The sequence below is a fragment of the Stegostoma tigrinum genome, chromosome 19 (genome assembly GCF_030684315.1).
Source record: "Stegostoma tigrinum isolate sSteTig4 chromosome 19, sSteTig4.hap1, whole genome shotgun sequence".
In the NCBI taxonomy this organism is placed as follows: domain Eukaryota; kingdom Metazoa; phylum Chordata; class Chondrichthyes; order Orectolobiformes; family Stegostomatidae; genus Stegostoma; species Stegostoma tigrinum.
This window is the reverse complement of record NC_081372.1, coordinates 13,031,501-13,056,829: the sequence shown is the minus strand read 5'-3', so window position 1 is coordinate 13,056,829 and position 25,329 is coordinate 13,031,501. Positions and strand designations below refer to the sequence as shown.

The window sequence follows — 25,329 nt, the reverse complement described above, 5'->3', positions numbered from 1 at the left end:
TTACTTATTCATGTCAAACTTTTATTAACGAAGCTGGGTGTCAAATTGAACTGTGAGTTGGATGCAGAGATACTTCAAAGTGATTTGAGCAAGTTGAGTGAGTGTCCAGAAGCATGGCAGATAAAGTATAATATGTATATGTTTGATGTTATCCACTTTAGCAAAACCTGGAAGGCAGATTATTGCCTGAATAGCGATAGGTTAGAAAAGAGGACGGTACATCAAGACCTGGGTGTCTTTGTAGATCAAATGCTGAAAGTAAAAATGCAGGTACAGCAGGCAGTGAAGAAAGTATGTTAGCCTTCATAGTGAGAAGATTTGAATATGAGAACATATGAGAATACTGTGTGCAGTTTTGGTCTCCTTATCTAAGGAAGGATGTTCTGGCTGTGGAGGGAGTGCAGCAAAGTTTACCAGACTGATTCCTGGAATGAAAGGATTGATGTAAGATTAGAGACTGAACCAATGAGGACTACGTTTACTGGAGTTTAGAAGAACGAGGCGGGGAATCTCATAGAAACTTATGAAATTCTAATGGGACTTGTCAGGGTGAATGCAAGAAGGATGTTCCCAATGACTGGGGAGTCCAGCATTGGGGCCACACTCTAAGGATATGGGTAGTATATTAAGACCAGGACAAACTTCTTCAATGGCAAGTCTGCAGAATTCTGTGTCACAAAAGTGATTGAGGCCACAACATTGAATTTTTCAAAAACAAGTTAATGTTCTTTGGGCTAAAAGGATGAAAAGGTATAGGGAGAAAATGGGACAGGATTCTGAGGTGGATGGTCAGTGGTGTCAGGTTGGTTGATGGAGCAGGCTCAAAGGGCTAAATGGCCTAGGCCTATTTTCTATGTTTCTATACAGAACGCTTCAAAAATCTGAAAGTATTTTTTTTTTTAAAATGTCCTTTTCCATTTCAGGTGAAGGAGTCATTAACTTGGCTTTAGCGCAGCAAAGAGGCCAGGAGATCAGAGTAAATGGGCCAGTGAATCAGATTAGAATGGAGTCAGGATTTTCTTTACAAGGAGGCCAAGGTATGGAAAATATTATTACTCCATGCACTTTTTGGAATGAGGTGATTGTTTTGTTACTTTTTGAAAGAAATGGCAAATTAGATTCTTAGAAGTGCAATTTTGCATTATTTTCACAAAGTAAGGTATATTTCCATAGGAGGTGGGCCAGGCAGGGTCTGTTTGTAATGCTGTCTCCACAGAAGGAGTGATTACATAAGATATAAAATCACAGTTATGATGATAAAGACCACCTTTATTCACCTGTTCAGAAAATTGTTCCCTTAAGCATGTAAGATAACATTGTGTGAAGCTGGATGAACACAGCAGGCCGAGCAGGAAAGTTTGACATTTCAGGTCGAGACCCTTCTTAAGACCCCGTTAAGCATCTAATTGTTTTTTTAAATTATTCATGGGGTTTGTTTTCAGTAATTACACTGCATGTTGATTCCCCTTCTCCATTTCTGCACATTAGTAACATTGTAAAGTGCAATATTTAATTAAAACATCTGAATTTAAATAAGCAGTGTGATTTTTGTATCTAGATCCCAACACATTATCGGCTGTCTTAAGAGAGTTGTAGTTCAAATATAAACAGTAATCAAAAAAAGACATTGTCATATGGTTAAAGGACTAGACTAGGTAACGAAAGTAAGATGCACTAGAATCTTAATAGAAAATATTTAGACATAACCTTCAGATCTTAAGACATTTGCCAGTTTTTGATGCCTTACTCTTAAAAAAGCAGCGAGTCTTGTGATCAAGCAAATATCATAACCAGGTGGATTTTAACTTTTCTCAACAAGGACAGCTGTTGACTATATTTTCACATGTCTTGATGTAAGAATACTGAAAGTTTTTAATCTAAGGACTGCATGGTATGACAGTGAGATGCTGCAGAAAGAAGAAAATTCAAAGGCTTGCAAAATTGGCAACATTATTGACTGTGTTAATAACCACAAGGTAATACTCATTAGTGTTCAAAGTTATAAAGTTTAATATGTATCAAAATGATATTATGGCAGAAATATGTGGTGCCAATTGCAATTTTTAATGAAATAATTATAATTTCATGTTTTTTTGTTGGAAAAAGGTTTGATCAGAGTGAACAACCCATCAGCTTCCATGGTTCCTTCAAGTAGCAACATGGCAGGTTCCTTAGTTAGTAGTGGAGCAAGTTCAGAACTACTGCAAAACAGAATACCACATTCCTCTACTCGATCCACCACACAGCCTGGTAAGGAGGGGATTTAGCATGTTTAAAAAATTGTTTCTTACAGAGGCAGCACATGACAAGAGAGCTTTCTGAAGGATGTGCATCTTTCCCCTCTACTAAGCTACTTTCATAGGGGATTTGATTTGTACATATATTTTAATTGGTGTACATATTGCATAAAATACATTACATATTTCTAGCTCTTACACCTAGCTATTTCAGGCTGTTACCATGCACTAGCAATTGAAATGGTGTTTGCCACTAATAGGATGCTGCTGTCGAGCTACAAAGATATACTGCCAATCACACAAATGAGTCATGTGGCGTATAAGTTTCATTGCCCATGTGCTAGGTACGCTGGCGGAACGTTGCACAAACCAGCAAATTGTATCAAACAGCATATCCCTTCAGCGTTCACTACAGGCTGTACCTAACCAAACTGCACTTGCAAAACTTACAACCCAGAGTGTTAAATGTGACACTTCAATTGGACAGCATCAGCTGGATATAATGTGTGAAGAACTATAATGACAATCAGTTTAAAATTATCAGACTCACAATGTGGCACACCTGTGTATACTGGAAACTGCATGTATCAATACACAGGGTGCTGTTCTTTGCAGACAGAAAGAACATGTACAATGCGCCTATTTTGACCCAACAAAATAGGTGACTGCCATTCGGTGGTTCATTTCTCTGGCAATGCCACGAACAATCAGTCAGTTTTCCTGGTTTAAAATTTAAATAAAGCCTATCAGTTGTCAATCATTATTAATTGGTGCATTCCATGTCATCACCTCTCTGAATCTGAGTCTATTTGCTAAACAATCAGCACTTTCCTCTCAGACAGTATCAATGTAGGCTCTCCAGTTTAATTGGTTAGTTTGCAAATTATCATGATGAATAAAAGATGAAAAGTTTCAAAGAAGTCCTTTGGTTTTAGCCATTGTCTTCACAGTTTGTAAATTCATTACATAATCGTGCCGGAATAGTATATCCTTATGAGTTTTAGATCATATCTCAAATTAACTCCAACTTGGGCCTTGCAGCTGTTCAGCAGAGAACTTTTATACTTGTAATTACTATGGAAACCGCTTTGTGCAAAGTACTGAACAGCTATTGTTAAATAGTTCACTATTCATGTTCCAAAAGTATCAGTAAATAAATTTACATAGTGGGTTATTTAACTGACACTACATCTACAGGTTTCTTGTGGAGCACATTCATGTGTTTATTTAAGTTATTCATACTAATATAATGTACTGTGGCATAATGACACGGATTCATATTTGCATATCTAAACATATAAGGTGTCATTTTGTTGTTGTGTGAAAGAGAGGTGCTTTACAGAAGTAGCAGAATGCAATTGGCAAACCTGAATGCATTAGTACCAGCCAGGAGCTACTTCTGCACGGGACTTTTTTTTCTTTGTTAGTTTTTCTACTTATTGCAGGCATTTTAATTTTCTGTCATATTGCAGCACTGGATACATTCCAGATTTGTGGATTAGATATTTTCATGGGTTCAATGTCACTGGTCATTCCCATTCGTAGAATACCTATCCCATTATAAGAAGGGCATCTTATTTCAAGATATAGTGAAATGATGTGAGCTGGTAAATGAAATATAAACCATTTCATCTATTGTGTAATGTCACTGTGCACTATTAAAATTCTTCTTCATGAAGGATTGACAGTAAAGCATTCAAGCTTACTACCATATTTTCACACATACTTGGTGTCAGAGGATAAGTGAGCTTGAGCCCTCTGATCCTTGTGCCTGGGAGTTTTACCTACAAGCTGTCAACAGCCAAGGGCACTAAATTAAATTAACCATTAAAAACAATGTTCAGTGAATGAGGAACCACGTTTACTGATTGTTCAGCTTGCAAGTGATGGTGTACTGATACTCTTCCCATCTCTGAGCCAGGATTCAAGTCCCACCTGCTCCAGAGGTATCTAATAATACCTCTGAACAAAAACAGAAGTCGCTGGAAAAGCACAGCAGGTCTGGCAGCATCTATGAAGAAACGGTCAGAGTTGACATTTCAGGTCCGGTGAACCTTCCTCTGAATACCTCTGAACAGGTTGATTAGAAAGTATCTGCAGCTGATGACTGAAAACTTTGAAACCTGAATAAGTGTGGATGACAAATCTTTTTAAAAACGCTTAAAGGTTTAAGTTAGAGGCCATAGAAATTGTAGCTTCTTCTTACAGTTCTGGGTAAATATTGAGTCAAAATGTGATGTATTTCATTGAAGATGCCCACAGAAACAGAATCTAATAGTTACAGTAATATCAAATTTAAAAATGCAGCCTGCTGATACAAATAAACCATAAAACTCTACAGGTTCTGACGAAGAGTCATGCTACACCTGAAACATTAACACAATTTATCTACATGCATGCTACCAGACCTGCTGAGTTTCTGCAGCATTCACTGTGTTTGTTATATATCTACAGGTGTCAATTTCAATATAGAAAGCAATATTAGCTGTGGAATAGACAAATAGGAAACCTTTAATCATCTTATGCTGTTTGAAATTAAATGCATTTTCTTCTTTTTAAACAAGATATGGATTCTGTTTTGTCAACATTAAACATTCAAGCATCAAGCCATCCCTCTGGATCATTGCCTTCACAGACTAATATTGTGCAAACGATGTCAACCAACCGGCAGATTGTCCCAGCCAACATTCAGCCTCATCAACTGCAAGGGGTGCGGTCTCCATTTAACCGGGCTCAAATTTCTATAGCTGCCACATGGAACCAAGTCCCAGCGGCAGCAATCCAGGCATCCTCTACACAGGGGGCCTTGGGAACATTGACAAATCAGATCTGGAAGAAGGCTCCTATGCCTGGACAAATGCAACCACAGCAGCTTCAGGTCAGACCGTCCCTGGCCACTGTGCAGACGCCAGCTCACCCTCCTCCTCCATATCCATTTGGAAGTCAACAAACATCTCAAAGCCTTCAAACCTTTTCTCAACCTTGCAGCTCCCCCCAGTTTGCATCGCCACCCCCTAAAAGCCATCAGGGAGGACCTTCCCGAGTACCTACGCCCTTGCAACAGCCTCATCTAACCAACAAGTCTCCAGTCTCATCTCCTTCTTCTTTCCAACAAAGCTCCCCTTCTTCTTCTCCAACAGTGAACCAGCCACAGCAGCATATAGGACCCAGGACACCTCAGAGCAGCTCCCTGCCTCAGGCATTTCAGCCACCTGTGTGCCAGAGTTCTCCAAGTCGAGGTCCTGTAGTTCAGCAAGGAAATGTGCCTGCTGGGTTTATGATGCAAGCAAATCAGGTGGCACAGAGTTCCCATTCTGGAATAGGAAGTAAGTATTGACAGATTTTGGGGAAAAAAAAATGCCAGTAAAGAAATAATAATGCATTTTTATTTTGAGCGATCAAGTCAAATGCTATGGTAAAGAAAAATCTGAGGATGTGTAAACAATGTTGTGCATTGTGTACTCAATCACTATGAAATACGTGAACTTGCATATTTTCCAATTAGGCTGCAGTGCTAATTAAAATAATTACTTTTGCTTCCCTCTTGATTAGCTTTTATTAATAAAAGATTCTATCCCAATGCCCATTTTTAACATAAAACCAACAGAGTGCCTTTAGTTTTAATAATTTTCTGCTACTATTTTCATTGTTTTTATTCTGCTAGTATTTGTTTGACTTCTCAAAATAAATGTTATCGCAGCTCAGAATATATATTTTTTTCCCCAATTCTGGTTTCTAGTTTCAGGATTAATAGCTTTAAATGATGATTCTTAACCCACAAAAAAATGGATTGGAAAAAGCCCAAATTCACCTACCAGGCTATTTCATGCTTTTTTAAACCTTATGGTCTTGTAGCCATGCAATCAATTACACTCCCCTGCCTATTCTTCCTGTGATCAAGTTTTCAACTGGAACAGGTCAGATGCTTTATAGAGGAGTTATATGCACTTTTTCACCCTTTTTAGAAAGGCACTGATATTGCTTAGTATATGTATTCTGATGCTTGAGTGGAAATATTGTATTAGTTCTGTTTTGCTGGAAACTAGACTGACTTGTGTGAATCATTTACCATTCTATTGTACCTTCAACAAATGTTTAATACCAAGATTTGATCTTAAGGTTGCTTTCTCCAGTGTAAATGAAATGTTGTGGAATGGGAATTACGACCCTTGGTATAGTAGTAGACCTTTAAACTTTGCCAATGAAAGGCAGGGTATCTAAGATAATGCAGAGTGTATCTATTTTTAATATTGGCAGTTACGATTAGAAATAACCCATGTATTAGTGGTTATGATTATTCAGTGTTAATTTCCATTTATTTGATCAGCAATATGATGTTCTCCTGTACTTTAATAGTACACTCACTGACTTCTCTTTGCTACTCAGACGCAACAGCAATGTTAACGTTGTACAGACTGAATTGCAATCTCAATTCTCAAAGAAACAAAGAAAGTGATTTTACTCAGGAAAGCATTCTTATTAAGTCACTGTGTTTTAATTGCTAGCCAAGGCACAGTAAGAGCACTCTTGCCGCTGGATTGCAATATGCCATTTCAAACTTTTGAGCTCATAATCTGCTTGGATAATTGATTGTTCCATTGAAGTAGTACTGCACTTTTAGAGGTGCTGTTTTTTGGATCTGTTATGGTGAATGTCCTGGATGTAAAACATCCAGTGATAATATTTGAAAAACAAGGAGTTTTCAGTGGTGTTTGAACAAATACTTATCCTGCAATTAACATCAAAAAAGATAATCTGGTTAATTGTTTAACTTTTGCTTGTGAGATCTTGCTATGGGCAAATTGTCCCAAATGCAATTTTGCAACAGTCGCTGCCCTTCACAAGTATTTCATTTACTGTGAAGTGGTTTAGAACATCCTGAAAGCATTAGCACCATGTAAATCTAAATAATTTTCTTCACTTCAAGGACAGTTTTCTGAAATGGAATTAAATTAGCAGCAATGCTGAAATGAAAACTCATCCATCACTCTTTCCCTTAGGCATGCCAAAGCGTCTTCCTCCAACCTTTCCTCCAGGTCAGCCTAATCAGATCTTCACTCAAGCGCAGATAAACCAAGCTGTTGCATCGGCCACCTCGATGAACAGTGGAATTCTGCAGGCGCAACCCAACCAGAATGTACAACATACAGGTTGTTTTATTTTCTCTGATTTTTGGAAGATAGAGTTGGATTAGTATTTGAATATCGTTCGTTGAGGGAATTGACACAGGATGTGGGTGGTGGGGGCAGTTGCATTCCATGTGAGAAATGATTAAATTGCATTTTACTGGTCATGGAATCAAACATATGATTCATGACATTATTGAAATAGAAGTTTCACCTATGCTGATGTAGGAGTGACCCATTTGCTTTTAATCCTAAGCATGAGTTTAATTTTTTGCATGAATTCTGAAAAGGGAAACATATCTTCCTCAAATAAATAAAGAAGTTAATGCTGCTGTGCTTTTTGTTTCTAGGTGGTCCAAACAACGCTACTTCACAAAATCCAATGAATGTACAGTCTCATGGGCCCCCTAATGTAATGCAGGCAAACCTCGTTGGACTTCACGGAAACCTAAACAATCAACAATCTATCAGTGTTCCCCAAGTGAATGTGGGTAATGTGCAAGGGCAGCAGGGCCCTCAATCACCGTTTATTGGGATGCACCAACAGATTGCACCTTCACAGGGACAGATGATGAATGTCCAATCCCAAGGTCTACATCCTGCAAACCAGATGATTATTTCTCGTCCTCAGCTCATCCAGAATCAAATGATGATGGCGGCATCTCAAGGCCATAATATCATTCCATCTGGACAGAGGATGACTCCACCCAAGCAGTTGCATTCTCAACAGGGTCCGCAAATCATGACTACGCATGGGCAAATAATAGGACCTCCAGGTCAAGTCATATTGCAGCAAAGCCAGATGATGGGACTTCCTGAGCAAGTTGTTGTCAGTCAGGTGCAGGGTAACAAACCAGGATTCAATAACCAGAACCAGCAAAATACAATTGCAGGACCAAGTCAAATAATGAGAGGACCTGCCACAAACACTCAAGGTAATATGGTTCAATTTTCCACACCGATGGTCCAGCAGAGTCCTCTGAATGGGAATTCTTCTCAAGGGATTGGAATGCAAGGACAAGTACTTAGACCCCCAGTATCTCACCTAACTCAGCAGCATGGTAGTGACCTTACAACATCAGCCAGTGATGTCAATCTAACACAGATGCTCCCTGATGTACAAATGCAGCAAAATGTAGTTGCTTCTCACATGCAGACAATGCAGGCAGGTAGCTCTGCTGGGCCTCATTTTTCCGGGCATAGCATGCCCTTCAATGCTCCTTACAGCACCACTGCAAGTGGAAGTCCAATGACATTAGCCACTGCCTCTGGTTTTCCAAACAATAAAGATGTCACTCTGACCAGTCCATTGCTTGTCAATCTGCTGCAGAGTGATATCACATCTGCACAGTTTGCAATGACCAACAAGCAAAACAACCAGAATGCCAACAAGCCCAAAAAGAAAAAACCTTCACGATCGCAGAAGAAAAAGAACAATGGAGCTCAGCAGCCAGAAGAGCAGATGCAGCATGTGTAAGTTTCTTTTTAAAAGAATGGTGCTCTTCCCTGGGGCATCCCAGACAGTTTTTTTTTGGAGTGTCTGTGGTAGATGTTTTGGCTGGTGATATTGCAAGTTGTTTGGAATCCAAGGAGTCCCTTGTGTTTGAAATGCACACCACCTTGTTGCATTTTAACTCTGTTGTGTTGGTATTGAGCTTGGTCTAAACTTTATTTTTTTCATAATAGTTTTCTTTATTTTCCTTTTCCTGTCAATTTTCTCCCCTGTCTTCCCCTCCTTCCAAAAACATTGACCCTTTGCAGGGATCTAGCTCCACAGGTGCCAAGAGTCTTCTGGCCATTCCTCATGCGTGAGCCGAGACAGTGAGTATCAACAAGCTATTCTACAGTGGAGTCATTGTAACCAAGCCCAATCCTATCCTTCCCCGACATTTTAACACGGATCGTAGGAGTGAAATGCTTCCCTATTCCCTCCAGTTAAAGAGGCCAGTTGCACCTCCCTTTTGGTTCTTTCCTTCCATTTGGCTGAGATCAGCTCACATCGCACAGATAAGTGATCAAACCTGCTTCCTTCTTGATTTCTGCCCTTCAGGCTATCACTAACGTAACCAGCTGACTCTTCGAGGAAAGTATCACTTCATATTTTTAAGCAAATTGGATAATGATTCAACCTATTCCTCCTGTTCCATTTCCTTTGCTCATGGACAGGAACCTAACTGTTTGCTTTGGTCAGAATATGGAAATCCGAATGAAAATACTTAGTGAGCTCAACTTCACTCTTAGCGTCACAGCTAAGCGTCTCACTGGGTGCTAAAAGTGGACAAATGGGTCGGGTGCTTAAGGATCTTCAGCTCCAAATTCAGAAGAAAATCCCTTGCCATAGCAATGTGACATTTACAGTTTCTACCCTATGTATCCTGATGACATGATGAAAGCAGCTGTTAAAGTGCACATTTATTTCAAATTAGTTTTTAAAAAAATAAATATTTTATTTTGTTTTGGGCTAGATGCATATTTATATCTCTTGCATTTCCTGCACTTCTGCCCTCAAACCCCCTCCCCCCAACAAAAATAAAGACAGAATCCCCTTTGTCCTCACATATTACTCCACCACCTTCCGCATCCAGTGTATCATACTTCGTCACTTCCACCACCTACAATCTGACCCCACAAGCAAAGAGGTATTTCCCTCCCTGCTACTATTTTCCTTTATTAGGGACCACGCTGTCTGTGACTGCTTCGTCCTCTCCACATTCCTGACTAACCCCACCATACCCAGCACTTTTCCTTGCAACCGCAGGAAGTGCTCACCTGCCTTGTACCTCCCACTTCACCTCCATTCAAAGCCCAAATCAAAACATTCATATCAGACAGGGGTTCACCTGCACATCTGTCAACTTGGTCTACTGTATCCGCTGTTCCCGATATGGCCTCCTCTACAACAGTGAGACCAAACATACGCTCTGTAGTATAGCTGTGCTCTGTACGCAGCAAACAACACCTTCCAGTCCCCAACCATTTTAACTCCCCTCTCCCACTCCCTGGGTGACATGTCCATCCTGGGGCGCCTCCAGTGTCACAAAAACACCACCTGCAAACTGGAGGAGCAGCACCTCATATTCCACCTTGGGAGCCTATAGCCCGATGGCCTAACCATGAAATTCACCAGTTTGAAATCTCACCACCCCCGGCCTTATCCCATGTACAACCCTCCCTCTCATCGCTGCTTCCTTGACCTGACACAACCTGTCCATCATCTCTCCCACCCATCTGCCCCACTCATCCCACTAACTAATCCCCAACCACTCCCTACCTGCACTCACCTATCACCACCCCACCTGCCTTCCTCAGCCCCACCCTTCCCATCTCTATTTATTTCCCAATTCCCTTCCCCCTCCCCATTTCTGAAGAAGGGCCCTGATCCAAAACTTCGACTTGCCTGCTCCTCTGATGCTGCTTGGCCTGCTGTCTTCCTCCAGCCCCGCACTGTGTTGTCTCTGCATACTTATCTGCCTTTTTTCACATTGTACTCCAGGAGCTATAATACAGCATTGGGATGGAGGATTCATATTGAATGATGGTTCAGGCTTGTAGGGCTGAATGGCCCAGTCCTCCTAGTTTCTATGTTTAGCAGGGACAGAATCAGGAAAAATTGAATTCTTTGCAAGGAAGTGTTAATATTTTTACATTTTCTACTCTGTAAAAATAATCTTTCTTTTTACAATATCTAGCAGGTTAGGTATTTCTGTAGTGGAGTCACTGTTGTAGTAGAGCAAAATATCACACTCAATTTATATGCAACAAGGTTCCAAAAGCAATATGATAAATGATCTAATAATTTAATTTTCTGGTGTTGACTGAAAGGTGAATGTTGGCCAGGAAAACTTTGATAGTACCATACAATTTTTGAATCCACCTAAGAGGATAAGCAGCTCATTGGAAGGATGATACATTCTATAGTTCACAGCCACTGAGGATAACATTGAATATGAGCCTTGTTTGTTCAAATTTCTGTGGTAGGGAAAGACTCCAGACTTGGCTGAAGATGCTACTACAGAACAATTTCTAACTTCTTTTTCTTTCAATCTACTTTTAATCTCAGGATAATATCATGTTATTCATTCTGTTGACTAATAGATCAATGATAATTATTCTCCAGTTTTCACCATCTTTTCAGGAAAATGATAGACTTCTGTCCTCTGCTTTCTAAGTTTGTTTAGCTGATTGATACCATTGTCTTTGATATACAATTCCCTTGTGTAATACTTCTAATTTAGCACTTTAAATTGCTTCTACCATTAATTCCAGATTATGAGACGCACTTTTTTTTTGACAGTACATTTATTTTCAATGCTTGTAAGGGCAAAATGGTAGGCCAGTGGTGGCCCAGTGGTATTATCACTGGACTATTAATACAGAGACCCAGATAATGTTCTGGGGACCTGAGTTCGAAACCTGCCGCAGCAGATGATGGAACTTGAATTCAATAAATATCTGGAATTAAGAATCTAATAATGACCATGAATCCATTGTCAATTGTCAGGAAAACCCTATCTGGTTCACTAAGGTCCGTTAGGGAAGGAAATTGCCATTCTTACCTGATCTGGCCTACATGTGACTCCAGACCCACAGCAAAGTGGTTGGCTCTGAACTGTCCTCTGGGCAGTTAGGGATGGGCAATAAATGCTGACTGGCCAGCGATGCCCTCATCCCATGAATGAATAATTTTTAAAAAAATTATTGTTTGTTTATGTGACTAATTTTATACACTTGTCCAAGATTACACTTTACCTTGCTGTTCTTGTTGTTTTCAGACTGCTTTTGACTTTCTGATGCTTTCAATTCTACAATATCTAATTATTTTTGATTATTATTGTTCTTCATAATTGGCCAATTATTTTGAGAGAATATTTGTACATTCATATTTTATGGATAGTCTAAATGTCAAGTATTGAAGCTTGGAGATTGGTGCAGCCACCTTCATCCAAATGGCCTGCATTCTACAGATCAGCTTTTAAAGTGCATCTGTGTTATATGTCTCCAACACTTGTCAAACACAGCGAACTGTGGATGATTATTCCATGAAGCAGCCTTGGAAAATGATTCATTTAGATACAGACTAATCATGTCTTCAGAAGCACTCTAAATAGTTTTGTATGCAGTGAAGTATTGTGTAGGCAAATGAATTATGTATCTTAAACACCTCTCCCACCTCCCTAAAATCCTTAGTTTGCTGTTGTGTTTCTCATTGGATCTGAACCAGTCGGCCTTACAGTCGTCAATAGCGGCAGCAGGGATCGATAGAGCTCAGATTGCCAGGTTTAGTTTCAGATCCTGACTGCTGGGGAGCCATGCATACATAGACTAGTTCTCCTGAGTTGCCAGCAGTAGACAAATCCCTCATTCCAGTAGACTGCTCTTCAAAACAATAAAGCTGGAATCCTTGTATTCAAGAATGTCATGTGCCCCTACTACCTTCTAGTTATGGCCTAGGTTTTATGTCCAAATTCTGTATTGGAACTGGTTTGCAACTACTTCAGTTTGGTCCCAAATTCCCGATGTTGGCCTTTAAAACATATCACCAAGTATGAAAATTCAACTTTACTGTGAGACTAAAGTCATGAGCATCCACATAATAATTTTTTTCGTATCTTTGCTAGCAGTATAAATGCCTGCTTTTACATGCTAGCTCAGGTTTGAGGCCAGCTTTTTTAAAAAATTGACACAAATGAAAAATATATGTAGAACATCCCGAGTTTCAAGATCACAGACACTTCTTGTATTTTTTCTGTGTTAATGCTTATTCTGACCATTAATAATGCACTGGTAAAATCAAACACTGAAGTGTTTTGCTGCTTTGGAGAGAAGAATGCACACTAACCTGATAATTAAAGTCATTATTTCAATGCAAGACAAGCTTTGGGCCATTAACAAGATGATGGAATAAACTATATCATTTTAAGCAACATGACTTGGAAGAGGAGATTTGAATATAATAAGTGAAAATTATCTTTACATTTCCAGGTCTCTGAAAAATCTGTTCCTGTCCTTAAGTTTCAAATCACTGGTTCATTTCTGTAATTCAACCAATCAATTTCTTTGCAGATGCTAATTTTATTTTCTACTATCCTTTTTCCCCTCATTTCTAGTTTACTGCAAGCAATATCTCTTTTTTGCGGCTGGTACAATTTACTTGCACTAGATTATTTTTCTCCAATTTTCTTGCTCTCAGTCCTGTGAAAAGATGTATGTACCTGGCAGAAATTGGCTATATTTGATGGTCTATGGTAAATAATTTTGGTAAGTTGCTGAATTGATTTCATTTGTGACTTGAGTTCGTCAGAAAATTTTGCAAATCACAGTATATTTCTTTTCCATTGCCTTTCCCTCAAAATTCTGTGGTACTGCTCCACTCTCTGCAGGTCTTCTGGCATAATGTATGGAATAATTTCATTATGTGCCTGGTATAGTAAAACCTTGTCACTTGCTTTAGGATTTCAGATGCCCGTCAGATGCAGCCAGGTCTGGATGATGCTGACCAGCAGCAAATGACTGGAGAGCAAGGAGTAGGACTTGATCCAACAACCAGCAAACTACCTGAATTTGCAAATCGACCTGCAGGTGAATACTCTTTGTAAGAGGGGCTTGGGTTTTGTTTTAAACAACAGCTTATATATAAAATACAAGTATGCAATGCTAATTTTGATATACCTCAAAGAAAGTGAATATGCACAAGTCTGAAGCAACTGGAGGAAAACATTTCAGTATTTTAAATGGAATTCTTACAGGTTGCTTTTATTTACATAGCAGTCATGTTTTATATATAAATCAGGTTATTTAGTTTAAATTTTGGAAATCATGTTTGTGATATTCAGGAGAAATTTAGGCTTTTCCTTTTATTTTAAGGATAATGTTTTCAGTCTAAGTAATATCGACAGTTTTGCTTTGGTTTTAAGTGGGAATGGATGCTGTTTTCCTAGATAACAAAGTGTGGAGCTGGATGAACACAGCAGGTCAAGCAGCATCTTAGGAGCACAAAAGCTGATGTTTTGGGCCTAGATCCTTCAGCAGAAAAGGGGAATGGGGAGAGGGTTCTGAAATAAATAGTGGGGGGGGAACACCGAAGATGGATAGAGGAGAAGATAGGTGGAGAGGAGAGTAGCCCAGCTCGTCCCCGCCTCTCTAACCTGTTCTTCCTATCACCTATCCTCTCCTCCCACCTCAAGCTGCACCTCCATTTCCTACCTACTGACCTCAACCCGCCCCTTGACCTGTCCATCCTCCCCGGACTGACCTATCCCCTCCCTACCTCCCCATCTATACTCTCAACTCCACCTATCTTCTTCTCTATCCATCTTTGGTCCGCCTTCCCCTGTCTCCCTATTTAGTCCAGAATCCTCTCCCCGCCCCCCTTTTCTGATGAAGGGTCTAGGCCCGAAACGTCAGCTTTTGTGCTCCTAAGATGCTGCTTGGCCTGCTGTGTTCATCCAGCGCCACACTTTGTTATCTCAGATTCTCCAGCATCTGCAGTTCCCATTATCTGTAATTCTCTTTTCCTGTTCTTTTCATGCCCCCACTACAATCATTCTCCATGGCTTTAAATAAGGTTTAAAGAGCCTGACTTCCCATTATTAATGGGATAGTGATGATTCAAGGATCTCAATGTTTTCTAAAATAATTAAACTTTTGTATGTATGTAAGTTATCATGTGGAAGTACATTTCTGATCCATATTTCTTGTTCCATGCAGGATTTCATATGCAGACAGTTGATCAAAGACCTCTGCAGCAGACAACTATTCAACCCATGCAGCATTCACAACAACAGCAATTGCAACCCCAGCAACAACAAATGATGATGATGTTGATGATGAAGCATCAACAACAACAACAGGACACAAAGTCAGTTAAAATTCCAATGACACCGAGTACACACCCATCAAAGACTGCCTTAACGCCTGATGCCTCAAGGATTCCAGTGGCCCCAACTGGTAACATGCCAGTCATGGTAACCTTGCCTGGGCAGAGTGGAGTGCCACCCTCACCAGATAAATCAAGAATGCCTTTGTTAGTTGGCCATCAACCTGTCAGCACTCTGAGGAAGATGCCTTTTCAGGATAATCTGCAAAATGTCCCATCCTCTGTTCCCGAGGAAGTAAATCCAACTGCACATCATCCAGATGCAATTGGAGCTGAGCTTCCACTTTCTGTCGGAACCCAAGTTAACTCGGGGCAACAAGCTGCTCCTCCTCCAAATCAAGTACTTATTACTGGGTCTAAGCCAGGGCATTCTCAAATCCCAACACCACAAGGTGGAAGTTCACAACAGCAGGGAACGACTCCAGTGCAAGGCACTCATAATCTTCATTTTCCTAATGCTACCACTAACACCCAGACTTCACGACCAAAAACACCAAATCGAGCAAGCCCCAGGCCCTACTTTCCTCATACACCCACCAACCGACCACCTAGTACTGAACCTTCTGAGATAAGCTTATCTCCTGAAAGATTGAATGCTTCAATTGCAGGTCTCTTTCCTCCTCAGATCAATATCCTTTTGCCTCCTAGGCAGCCACCTTTAAATAGAGGATTTGATCAACAGGGTCTAAACCCAACCACTTTGAAAGCAATTGGTCAGGCCCCAGCAAGCATGCCTCCACATTCAAATAACCCATCTGTTTCTGCTACGTCACAGTCAAATAAACTGGATTCTGTTATAGTTAGTTCAGGAAAACAAACAACTGGAAAACGGGCAAGCCCTAGTATCAGCAGGAGAGCAAGCACTAGTTCCAGCAGAAAAACTGGTCAAAATCCAAATAGACAAAGTGGAAAAACCTTGAAATCATCACTGATCCCTCAGCAGAACCCAGCACTTTTACCAACCATTGATGTACAAAAGAATATTCTAGCAAACTCTGCACAAATGTTGTCAAATCCCTCTCCTGGAATTTTGAATGATCCTGTCAATGTAGTTTCAGGTGCACAAAATCCAACCATTCCTGTCAGGATATTGGGTAACAATCCTGAAGAAAACAAGGAGGGACCAACGTTGTGTGGAAATGATGGTGTGTTGAAACAAATCCCCATTAGTAAAGAACAGATGACTTTTGAATGCAATCCTCCGAACACAACCAAGTTGGAGAAGAAAAATGCCCCTCAAGTTCAAATAGCTAAGGGAAATAAGCCTTCAGAAGCCAGCAAACCTAGCGGAGGTTGCAATGACAAAAACGTGATCCTGCCACCGTTAAGAGAAGCTCCAATTTCACTTAATCAGCTTCTGGACACTTCTTGTAGTTCTGGTGTTACCAATAGGGCCACTAGTTCCAATCAAGTGGAACAGTTGATACATTCTGGAGATAAACCAAAAGCAGTAACAACAGATACTCCTACTATTAAGGAAACACTTAGTGCGCCAATTCTATCACAGATTGTTTGTGAGAGTGGAAAGGCTGTATTACGACCAGATGCAGGCGAATTAGTTAACAATGTGACTCAAAGTGGCCCGACAGTGGTGCCTACACCAGTGGTGTCCGCATCCATTTCTGTCGCAAATCAGATCACAGTGTTTGTAAGTTCTAGTCCCATTAAATCTACAACGAATGTTATTGCATCTGCACAGATTCAGTCCCAACCTACTGTTGTTTCTTCTGTAGTCACAATGCCATCACAAAATAACAAAGTGGTGTCTGAGGGACAACCGGCAGCGCAGTCTGGTTCACAGCCAGCATTTATCACCGCACCTGTGTTTATAAATACATCTGTATTCCAGGTTGTTAAAGAACCTTTGATACCACAGTCAACCACTATGCCTAAAGTAACTGTGCCTTCAACTTCTACATTGGCATCTCAGTCAGTTACTGTAATCCAGATACCACAATCTGCTCAGAGTTCATCATGCCCAGCAGTTTCACCTACCCCAGCTGTTAGTAGTTCTATTATTTCCACCTATTCACCAACAAAAAGAACAGGGATCCAGAGGTCATCACCAGTTCAACCACCATCCAGCTCTCCAGCTCCTCCAAACATCTCCTCAGCATCTCCTCATAGACCAGCAGCGGACCTCAGCCTCAATGAGTCTCTTCAGAATAATGGCATTGTTGACCAAAGTTCTTCAGCTTCATCCCATACAACAGCTGTTGCAACGTCGCCTACATCTGCTAGCCCAGGTAGCTCTTCTAGTAGTAGGCGAAGCCCAATATCATCCAACAAAGGAAGAGGGAAGGTAGATAAGATTGGCCAGTTCCTTATGACCAAGGCGTGTCAGAAGGCCTCCCCAGATAAAAAAGATGACCCAGTAGCATCTGAATTGGCTTCCCCAGGTGTTGATGATCAGGCACAAAAAGCAGCACTTCCTGGTAGTCCTGAAGGAGGAGTTCCTCCTACAGAAACTAATCAGATTATTCCTCCAGCTAGTCAATCAGACATAGGCACTTCTGTTAACGTCACACTCGGTACAACTAGCAGCTCCGCTTCTACTGTCTCTGTTTCCTCACCTGGGAGTACATTGAATAGCACTGCTCAAAACAATTTGACGTCAGCCATCACTCCCCAGAACCCTGAGCCTGAATCTGTAGTACCTGTTGGTGATAGCAGTCTTGCAGTCTCTGAGGGAAGTTGTTCGTCAGGAGAGAAAGTGGGAGCAAATAACGATCACCTACCAAATACAGGTATCTAACTGGTACTATGCATGTGTTTAAGGATTCTGTGTAAACTAAGCATCAATACACAGCCATACTTATTTTTAAACAGACTTCGGCTTAGCTGCCTTGTCTACGTTTTTTGAGTTTTATTTTCTAAAATAATTCTGATCCAATTGTCTCTGGATACCAGATGAATCATCATCTATCACAGGTCTGCTTGAGACTAACCATTTTGTTTTTGAGCAAACATTTTAATGCACATCTTTGATAAATGCAAAATTACTAAATTTAATGTTACTGTTTGGGTCAAATTTAACTTAATCTACGGTTGCACACATCTAAGTCTTTCAAACTAGTGTTATGTTTTTGATAACAACGGTGTGATATCTAAATTGTGTGGAGATATTTGAAACTCAGGTGTGTTAGTCACTGCTTGAAACTTAAAAGAGTACTGCTTTCACCTTTGCAAAATTGGCTGTGGTACATCCTGTTGATTTGGGGTAGGTGAAAAATTGAAATATTTCTGCAACACGTTACCTAAAATATAGTGAAAATATTAGTTACAATGACAAATGTAGCCCAGTTGGTACACTCTCACCTCTGAGTTAGATGATGTTAGGTTCAATTCCCATTCCAGGACTTGAGTACAAAAATCAAGGCTGATTCTCCATTTCATTAATAAAGTTATGTTGCATTGTGGAGGTACCACTTTTCAGATAAGGTGCTAAACCAGGACTCACCTGCCTGTCAGGTGAATTTGAAAGGTGTTGTGACAATACCTTTAAAGAACTGCAAGGGAATTAACCCCAGTGTACTCACCAATATTTATTTCTCAATTAACATCTCCGAAGCAGTTCATCTGCTCACTTTGTCATTTATGGGACTGTGCTGTATGCACCATGGCAGTAGCATTTTCTGCATTATGACAGTAATTGCACTTAAAGTACTTCATTAATTATAAAAGCACTTTGAGATACCTTTGTCCATGAGGGGCACTTTGTAAATACATATCTTCTTTAATTTGATTTTCTCCTTTTTTCATTTACTTCCATGAAAATTTGATTGTGTGGTGTTTGATTTTCCAAAGCATTTTAAAGTACAGCGAAAGCTCGGTAACACATTCAAATGGCTGAACATCCTCCCACTGTTCCGATATTCCCAATGTAAAAAGTAATTTTTTAAAGGAATTATTGATCTCTCTTTACTCCTTTCTTCCAAACTTTAGAGTTTATTAGAACTTTCACATTGAGTGACGTTCAGGTTGAAGTGTTTCACACTTAGAAAAGGAGATTATGATTTTGCATCAAAAACAGAAGTCGCTGGAAAAGCTCAGCAGGTCTGGCAGCATCTGTGAAGAGAAATCAGAGTTAACATTTCAGTGCTCAGAGCTCTGATGGAGGGTCTCTGGACCTGAAACATTGACTCCGATTTCTCTTCATAGTTGCTACCAGAACTGCTGGCTTTTCCAGAAACTTATGTGTTTGTTTCTTTGATTTTTATTTATGATTTTACATATTTTGGTAATTGATTTGCAGTCCAAAGAACTGTTTGATTTTATTTCTGTGGGCTTCATAGCAAAATGAGAACCAATCGTTCATTTTTTAAAAAAAATGCATTCACTGTGTTTTAAGATGTTCTGTACTACTATGCGTGAATAGCATTGAAAAAGGGCTCAGAAAAATTAAAATTACACAAATAAAATTGCACCCGTTGCAAATAATTTTTCAGTGACCATGGTTACTTATCAGTACAGGCATGATGGGCTGAACAGCCTCTTGCACTGTATCGTTTTTTTTGTCAACCAAGATGCAGCGTTTTCTCCACTGTTTGGTACTTTATTCATTGTTACCCTGGAAAACATTGGGCATGTTGACAAAGGTCTGTAAAGTTGTAATTATTAACTCACAATCACCACTGAAATTTAAAATGCTGCAATGAAGTAAAGGTATTGAAAGTCCATTGGAGTACTTCCATCAGGCTGCTGTTGAAATATAAAATCTTTGATCATGATTGGAACAAAGTGAAGACTGAGACTTAGTTGAAATTTTTAACATTTACAAAGAGTAAGGGATTAAGTAATTAGTGATTATCAATGTAAAACTAGCAACAAAGTGAGAAGATGCAGAATTCTCTTCATTCAGTGGAATTTTGGAACTTGGAATACTTTGTGGATGAAACGCAATTCAGGGTGTATTCATGGTATCATTCAAGTGAAAACTAGCTAATTATTTGAGTTTGAGGGAGAAATGATCAATGAAAAAAGAGAGAAGTGTTTACAAGTTTTGAATTGCTTTAACAATGCATTATTACACACATACAGCCTCTCTAATATCTCCAAAGCACAAGTCAAGAATGTGATAGAATTCTTCCCAATTGCCTTAGATGAGTGCAGCTCCAACAAGACTTCAGAAACTTGACACAATCCAGGTCAAAGCAGCCCACATCCACTGACACACAAACATAGCAATGTATTCTATCTACAAGATGCACTGAAGAAATTTAACTAGACTCCTTAGACAGCACCTAACTCACCCGCGACCATTACCATCTAGCACGATAAGATGAAAAGATACGTCGGAACACTACCACCTACAAGTTGTTCTCTAAGCCATTCACAATCATCACTTGAAACTGTATGACCATTCCTTCGCCATTGTTGGGTCAAAATCCTGAGACTCCCTTCCTAGCAGCATCGTGGGTCTCCATATAACAAATGGGCTACAGTAGTTCAAGTAGGTCGTTCGCATCTACCTTCTCAAAAGGCAGTTAGGGATGCTCAATAAACTCTGGCCCAAGCAGTAAAACCCACATATCCTCAATCCACAGAGAAATACAAGGTGGGCTGTATAGTTTATTGTTGTAATTTTGTTTGTTGAAAATGAGGGGAGGGCAAAGAAAGCTCGGAGGTGAAAGAGGACTTGTAAAAGCATTTTCTTTGTTCTAATCCATAAAATTGTAGGATAATGTCTAATTTCAAAATAGACATTTAGAAAACCCTGGTCCTAATCCAGGTATCCTTCTAAATCATCCTTGTCATCCTTGAAAGCATCCATCTGATTTAACACCTAATGATGAAAATACCTTAAATGATTTGTAGAATTTGCACCCATGGAAAGGTCCATTGTGATTTTTTTTTAAAGCCCCATACACTCCTCCTCCCACCTGGCCCTATATGCCTAAATTGCATTTCCTTTTATTTCCTTTCTCCCTCACATTTAATCTGATTTCCCATTAATGCAACTGTGCTGTTTGTCCAGTTGACTCAATAATGGCGAGTGGGTGGGTTAAAAAAAATTCTTTGCATTTCCTTATAGGATATAACAGTCACCATATATGTTAGAGAGTGGAGCGATGGTGATGTATTGGTAATGTCAGTGGACTAGTAATCACAAGGTCCAGGCTAGTGCTATAGGGGATGTGTGTGCAAATTCCACCACAACAGTGATGGAATTTAATTTTAATCAATAAAGTAAAATCTTGATTATCTAAGCTAGACTCTATAACAATGCCATGAATATGCCATTGATTGATGTTGGGATGAAATCTGTCAAACCTAAATAAAACAAAGAACTGTAAGTGCTGGAGATCTGAAACAAAGGCAGAAATTACTGGAGAGACTCAGCAAGTCTGGCAGCATCTGTGGAGTGAAAACAGTTAATGTTTTGAGTCCAGTGACCCTCCTTCAGAATCTGTCAAGCCTATCTTGTATGATACGTGACGCCAGACCTGTAGCAATCTGATTAACTCTGAACTGTTTTCCGAAATAGCCTCAGAAACCACTCGGTTCAAGGATAATTAGGAAGTGACAACAATTGCTGGCCTACATTCCATGGAAGAATAAAAAAAAATTCTGAGATAACACAGTTTGGAGCTGGAGGAATACCACAGGCCAAACAGCATCAGAGGAGCAGGAAAGATGACATTTCGGGTCAGAATCCATTACTGAAGAGGGGTCCCGACCCGAAATGTCAACTTTCCTGCGCCTAAGATGCTGCCTGGCCTGCTGTGTTCCTTCACCTCGATACTGTGTTGTCTCTGACTCCATCATCTGCAGTTCTTGCTATCTCTGGAAAATAAATCTATCTTTTATTTGTGTCTTCCAGTGACCACTTCTGTTTTTCGTCCTTTTCGATCTTCTTTTGATTCTTCCTCTGATCCGGTCTTTCTTTGGGACCATTAGTTAAGGTCATACTGTTGCAGCTTTCCTCTAAATTATACTTTTGCAATTTCCACTGACCTGTCTGTGCAATGCTGTGATATTGTGGCATTACTTCCTGGTTGAAGCTTTTTGGGAGAATCTACTCTTCCTTCTCTATCTTTTAAATCCCGAATCTGCCATATGTTTATTCCTATGAGCATGAGGACAATGACTCACTTTTTGGAGAACAATTAAGTATGTGTTTCAGGAGAGGCTACATCTTTTTCAAGCTGGTTTCTTTGACTGTATGCAGGGCAGTCAAGTGAAATGGAACTGTATTCCTATTGAACAGTTTCACAACTTTGTTTGGCCACTGAATATAACTTTTGGCCACAACATTTACTTCCAACTAACTAAATCTACATAAACATTGAAAAATGCAGATATACAAAGAGATAACAAGATGTGGAGCTGGATGAACACAGCCGGCCAATGAGCATCAGAGGAACAGAAAAGCTGACGGTTCGGGCCTAGACCCTTCTTCAGAAAAATTTTTTTCTGAAAAAGGGTCTAGGTCTGAAAAGTCAGCTTTCCTGCTCCTCTGATGCTTTCTCCAGAACTGCAGTTCCTACTATGGCAGATATATAATTGTTTGACTAAATCATTTTAGCAAGGAAATGAAGGTGCTATATGTTTAACTATAGTTTTTTATTTCAACGAAATATTTTCACCAATAAAAGAGGTTCTTGATCATGCCCAAACAAATCACTGTTTTGAGTAGAAGTAATATCTATTTGAGATGAATCCTGATCAGAAGACCTGTTTTTATGTTTGAAAAGCCTAGTTGAAATGAAGGCACAAGTACCACCCCAACATTGATTTCTATGTGATACTGTAAATTGAAAGTTCACTACTCCCATCTAGGAGTCTCAGATTTGACATGCACCCCCTGTCAGCAAATGTGATCAGGCTTTCCAAATCAATTAAATTGTGGTGAGAGCTAAACAAAGTTGTGTATGAAAGATAAGGAAATTTTTTCCTGACAACTGTAACTCCTTCCAGCAGCTGAATCAGTACCTCTGTAGTTTTTTTGTGAAGTCGGACCAGTTAATGTGAGACTAGCTCTAGTGTAAGGGCATAGTTCAGAGCAAAATTGCACCAGTGTAAGAAGAGTGTGGCAATTTTTTTCACTAACTGCTACCATTGTCAAGTTGATCAGCCATTTTGTTTACACTGATAATCGAGTATTTTAAGAGTGCAGATCACTAACTTCCCTTTCCAGACGCAAGAAAACAATAATTGTTAACAGTTTAATTAAGTTCCTGTAAACTCAACAAATTGTTGGGTGATTTTAAGAAACTTGTTCAGAGTTAATGCAACATTGGTTGAAGAGGAGGAAGGGAAAAGGAAGTTTGAAAGTAGAGTTCAGCTAATCATCATAAATTTAAGTTCAGTGCACGTTTTATGGTTATGGTACACATTTAATAAATTTATTTTGTATATGTGCAAATACTGAAAGAAAACTCTTCTAGCTTTCAAAATTACAACATTTAGAAATGTAGTCTGGCCCCACTCTTCTCATGGACTCCAACAGCACAGTAGAAGGCCACTATCCCAGAGTTGCAACCTTGAGCAATTGAAATAGTTCCCCTCCCCTGCTCTTTCTCTACAACTCTCAAAGTTTTCCTTTGTAAGTCTGAGCTTCAGTTCTGCTTTGAAAGTTACTAGGACTCCAATTTCTTCATCCTCTGAGACAGAGAGTTCCAGGCCATAATTTACTGTAATAAAAAAACAAAATCTCGTTCTGCCTTTGCTCTTTTGCCAATTCTCAAGAATTAGTGTTCTCTGCTTAATAGTATTCTTGCCAGCGGAAGCAATTTGTCAAATCACCCTTTTAATCTCCACTGTTTCTGCTATGAAGAGAACAGTCCTAACTCCTCCAAACTTTCCATAAACTTAAAGTAAGATTAAGTCATGGGATCTGTTTCTGTGCTGTTCGTCCATGCTGCCCAGACATCCCAATCAGATCTAATTCCATTTGCTAGTATTTCACCCACAACCCTCTAAACCTTTCCTATTCATGTACCAGATGCCTTTTAAATGTTGTAATTGTACCTGCTCCCAACACATCCTCTGGCAGCTTGTCCTACACACACACCACTCTCTGCGTGTAAAAGTTACCTCTCAGGTCCTCAACTGCCATCTCAATTCAGATCTTAATGATCCACTAGAATGGACAGAGAAAACTTGCCTCTTTCTGCTCTCTTTTTGTGCAATTCATTTGTGTTGCTCTTTTCTCCCAAATGCTGTTGCTGAACGTTGGGAATTCCTATAGGGAATTGTGGGTTTGAACTGCTACTGACACAGTTCATGAATTAGTGTTTGATGATCATAGCAATGTTACTAAGTTTCATTGTGTATGTGAGTTTTCCAGTTTAGTCTGATTTAAAAAGTATGAATGAAAATGATTTTGATATGCACTGCTCATTGTAATATTAGTTGTCATTAGCTTAAAGATTGGTTCCCCATCTTCTACTTTTATATACTTGTCTCTCAGTAGGTGAGCAGAATACAGAGAAAAAAGAGGCTTTGGAACTTGCAGACACAGGACCACTGGCCACGAGTAAGTCATTTCGGTGTTCTGTGAAGATATTGTTACCTTAGAAAAGAGTTAAAAATAATTCAGTTGAAGATGCCTGTACTGAACCTGAGCTCAGTTTTCATTCATGACTTTTAAACAGAAGTTGAAGCGGCCTTCCAAAAATATTGTTTCCTGTAACAATTCTAAAACTCATTTTTTGTTTTTGGTCATCTATTGTTGCCTTTTAAAATTTTTACAGTCCTCTGATTTACCACTAATCCTTGCCTCATTGTACATTTTTAACTGCAATTTGTTGCTATTCTTAATTTTTCCAGTTACCCACGGTCAGTTTATCCCCATCCTAGAACTTTCCTTCCTCACTGGGATATGTTTTTGCTGTGAGTCCTGAACAATTCTTGTTTTGTGGACGTCAGTTTAGTTCAACGTTTGCTTTGCGAAGCAGTGTAATGCCAACAGCTTGGGTTCAAACCTTGCACCAGCTGAAGTTACCATGAAGGACTCTCCTTCTCAACCTCTCTGACAAATCAGAGGGTGGCTGAGAGTCCACAGTGGAATTCTGGAAGACATCACGACTGTACAGTAGTTCAGAGAGAACCTGGTGTTATTGGAATCTCTTCAGGAGCAGTGGTG

At 39.7% G+C, this 25,329-nt stretch overlaps 1 protein-coding gene across 5 annotated transcripts in view; it reads left to right on the top strand.

Moving 5' to 3' along the window:
- ncoa6 (nuclear receptor coactivator 6) overlaps window positions 1-25,329 on the top strand; it is a 57,823-nt gene that overhangs the window by 16,526 nt on the left and 15,968 nt on the right. For 3 of the 5 annotated variants that reach the window (XM_048550059.2, XM_048550060.2, XM_048550061.2), the window contains 9 exons: window positions 924-1,037; window positions 2,107-2,250; window positions 4,802-5,563; window positions 7,238-7,387; window positions 7,714-8,836; window positions 9,125-9,184; window positions 13,815-13,942; window positions 15,071-17,986; window positions 24,655-24,720. In XM_048550059.2, coding sequence (XP_048406016.1) covers window positions 924-1,037; window positions 2,107-2,250; window positions 4,802-5,563; window positions 7,238-7,387; window positions 7,714-8,836; window positions 9,125-9,184; window positions 13,815-13,942; window positions 15,071-17,986; window positions 24,655-24,720 — 5,463 coding nt within the window. The remainder of the gene's footprint in view (window positions 1-923; window positions 1,038-2,106; window positions 2,251-4,801; window positions 5,564-7,237; window positions 7,388-7,713; window positions 8,837-9,124; window positions 9,185-13,814; window positions 13,943-15,070; window positions 17,987-24,654; window positions 24,721-25,329) is intronic. The other 2 variants (XM_048550064.2, XM_048550063.2) reach the window with 2 other exon arrangements.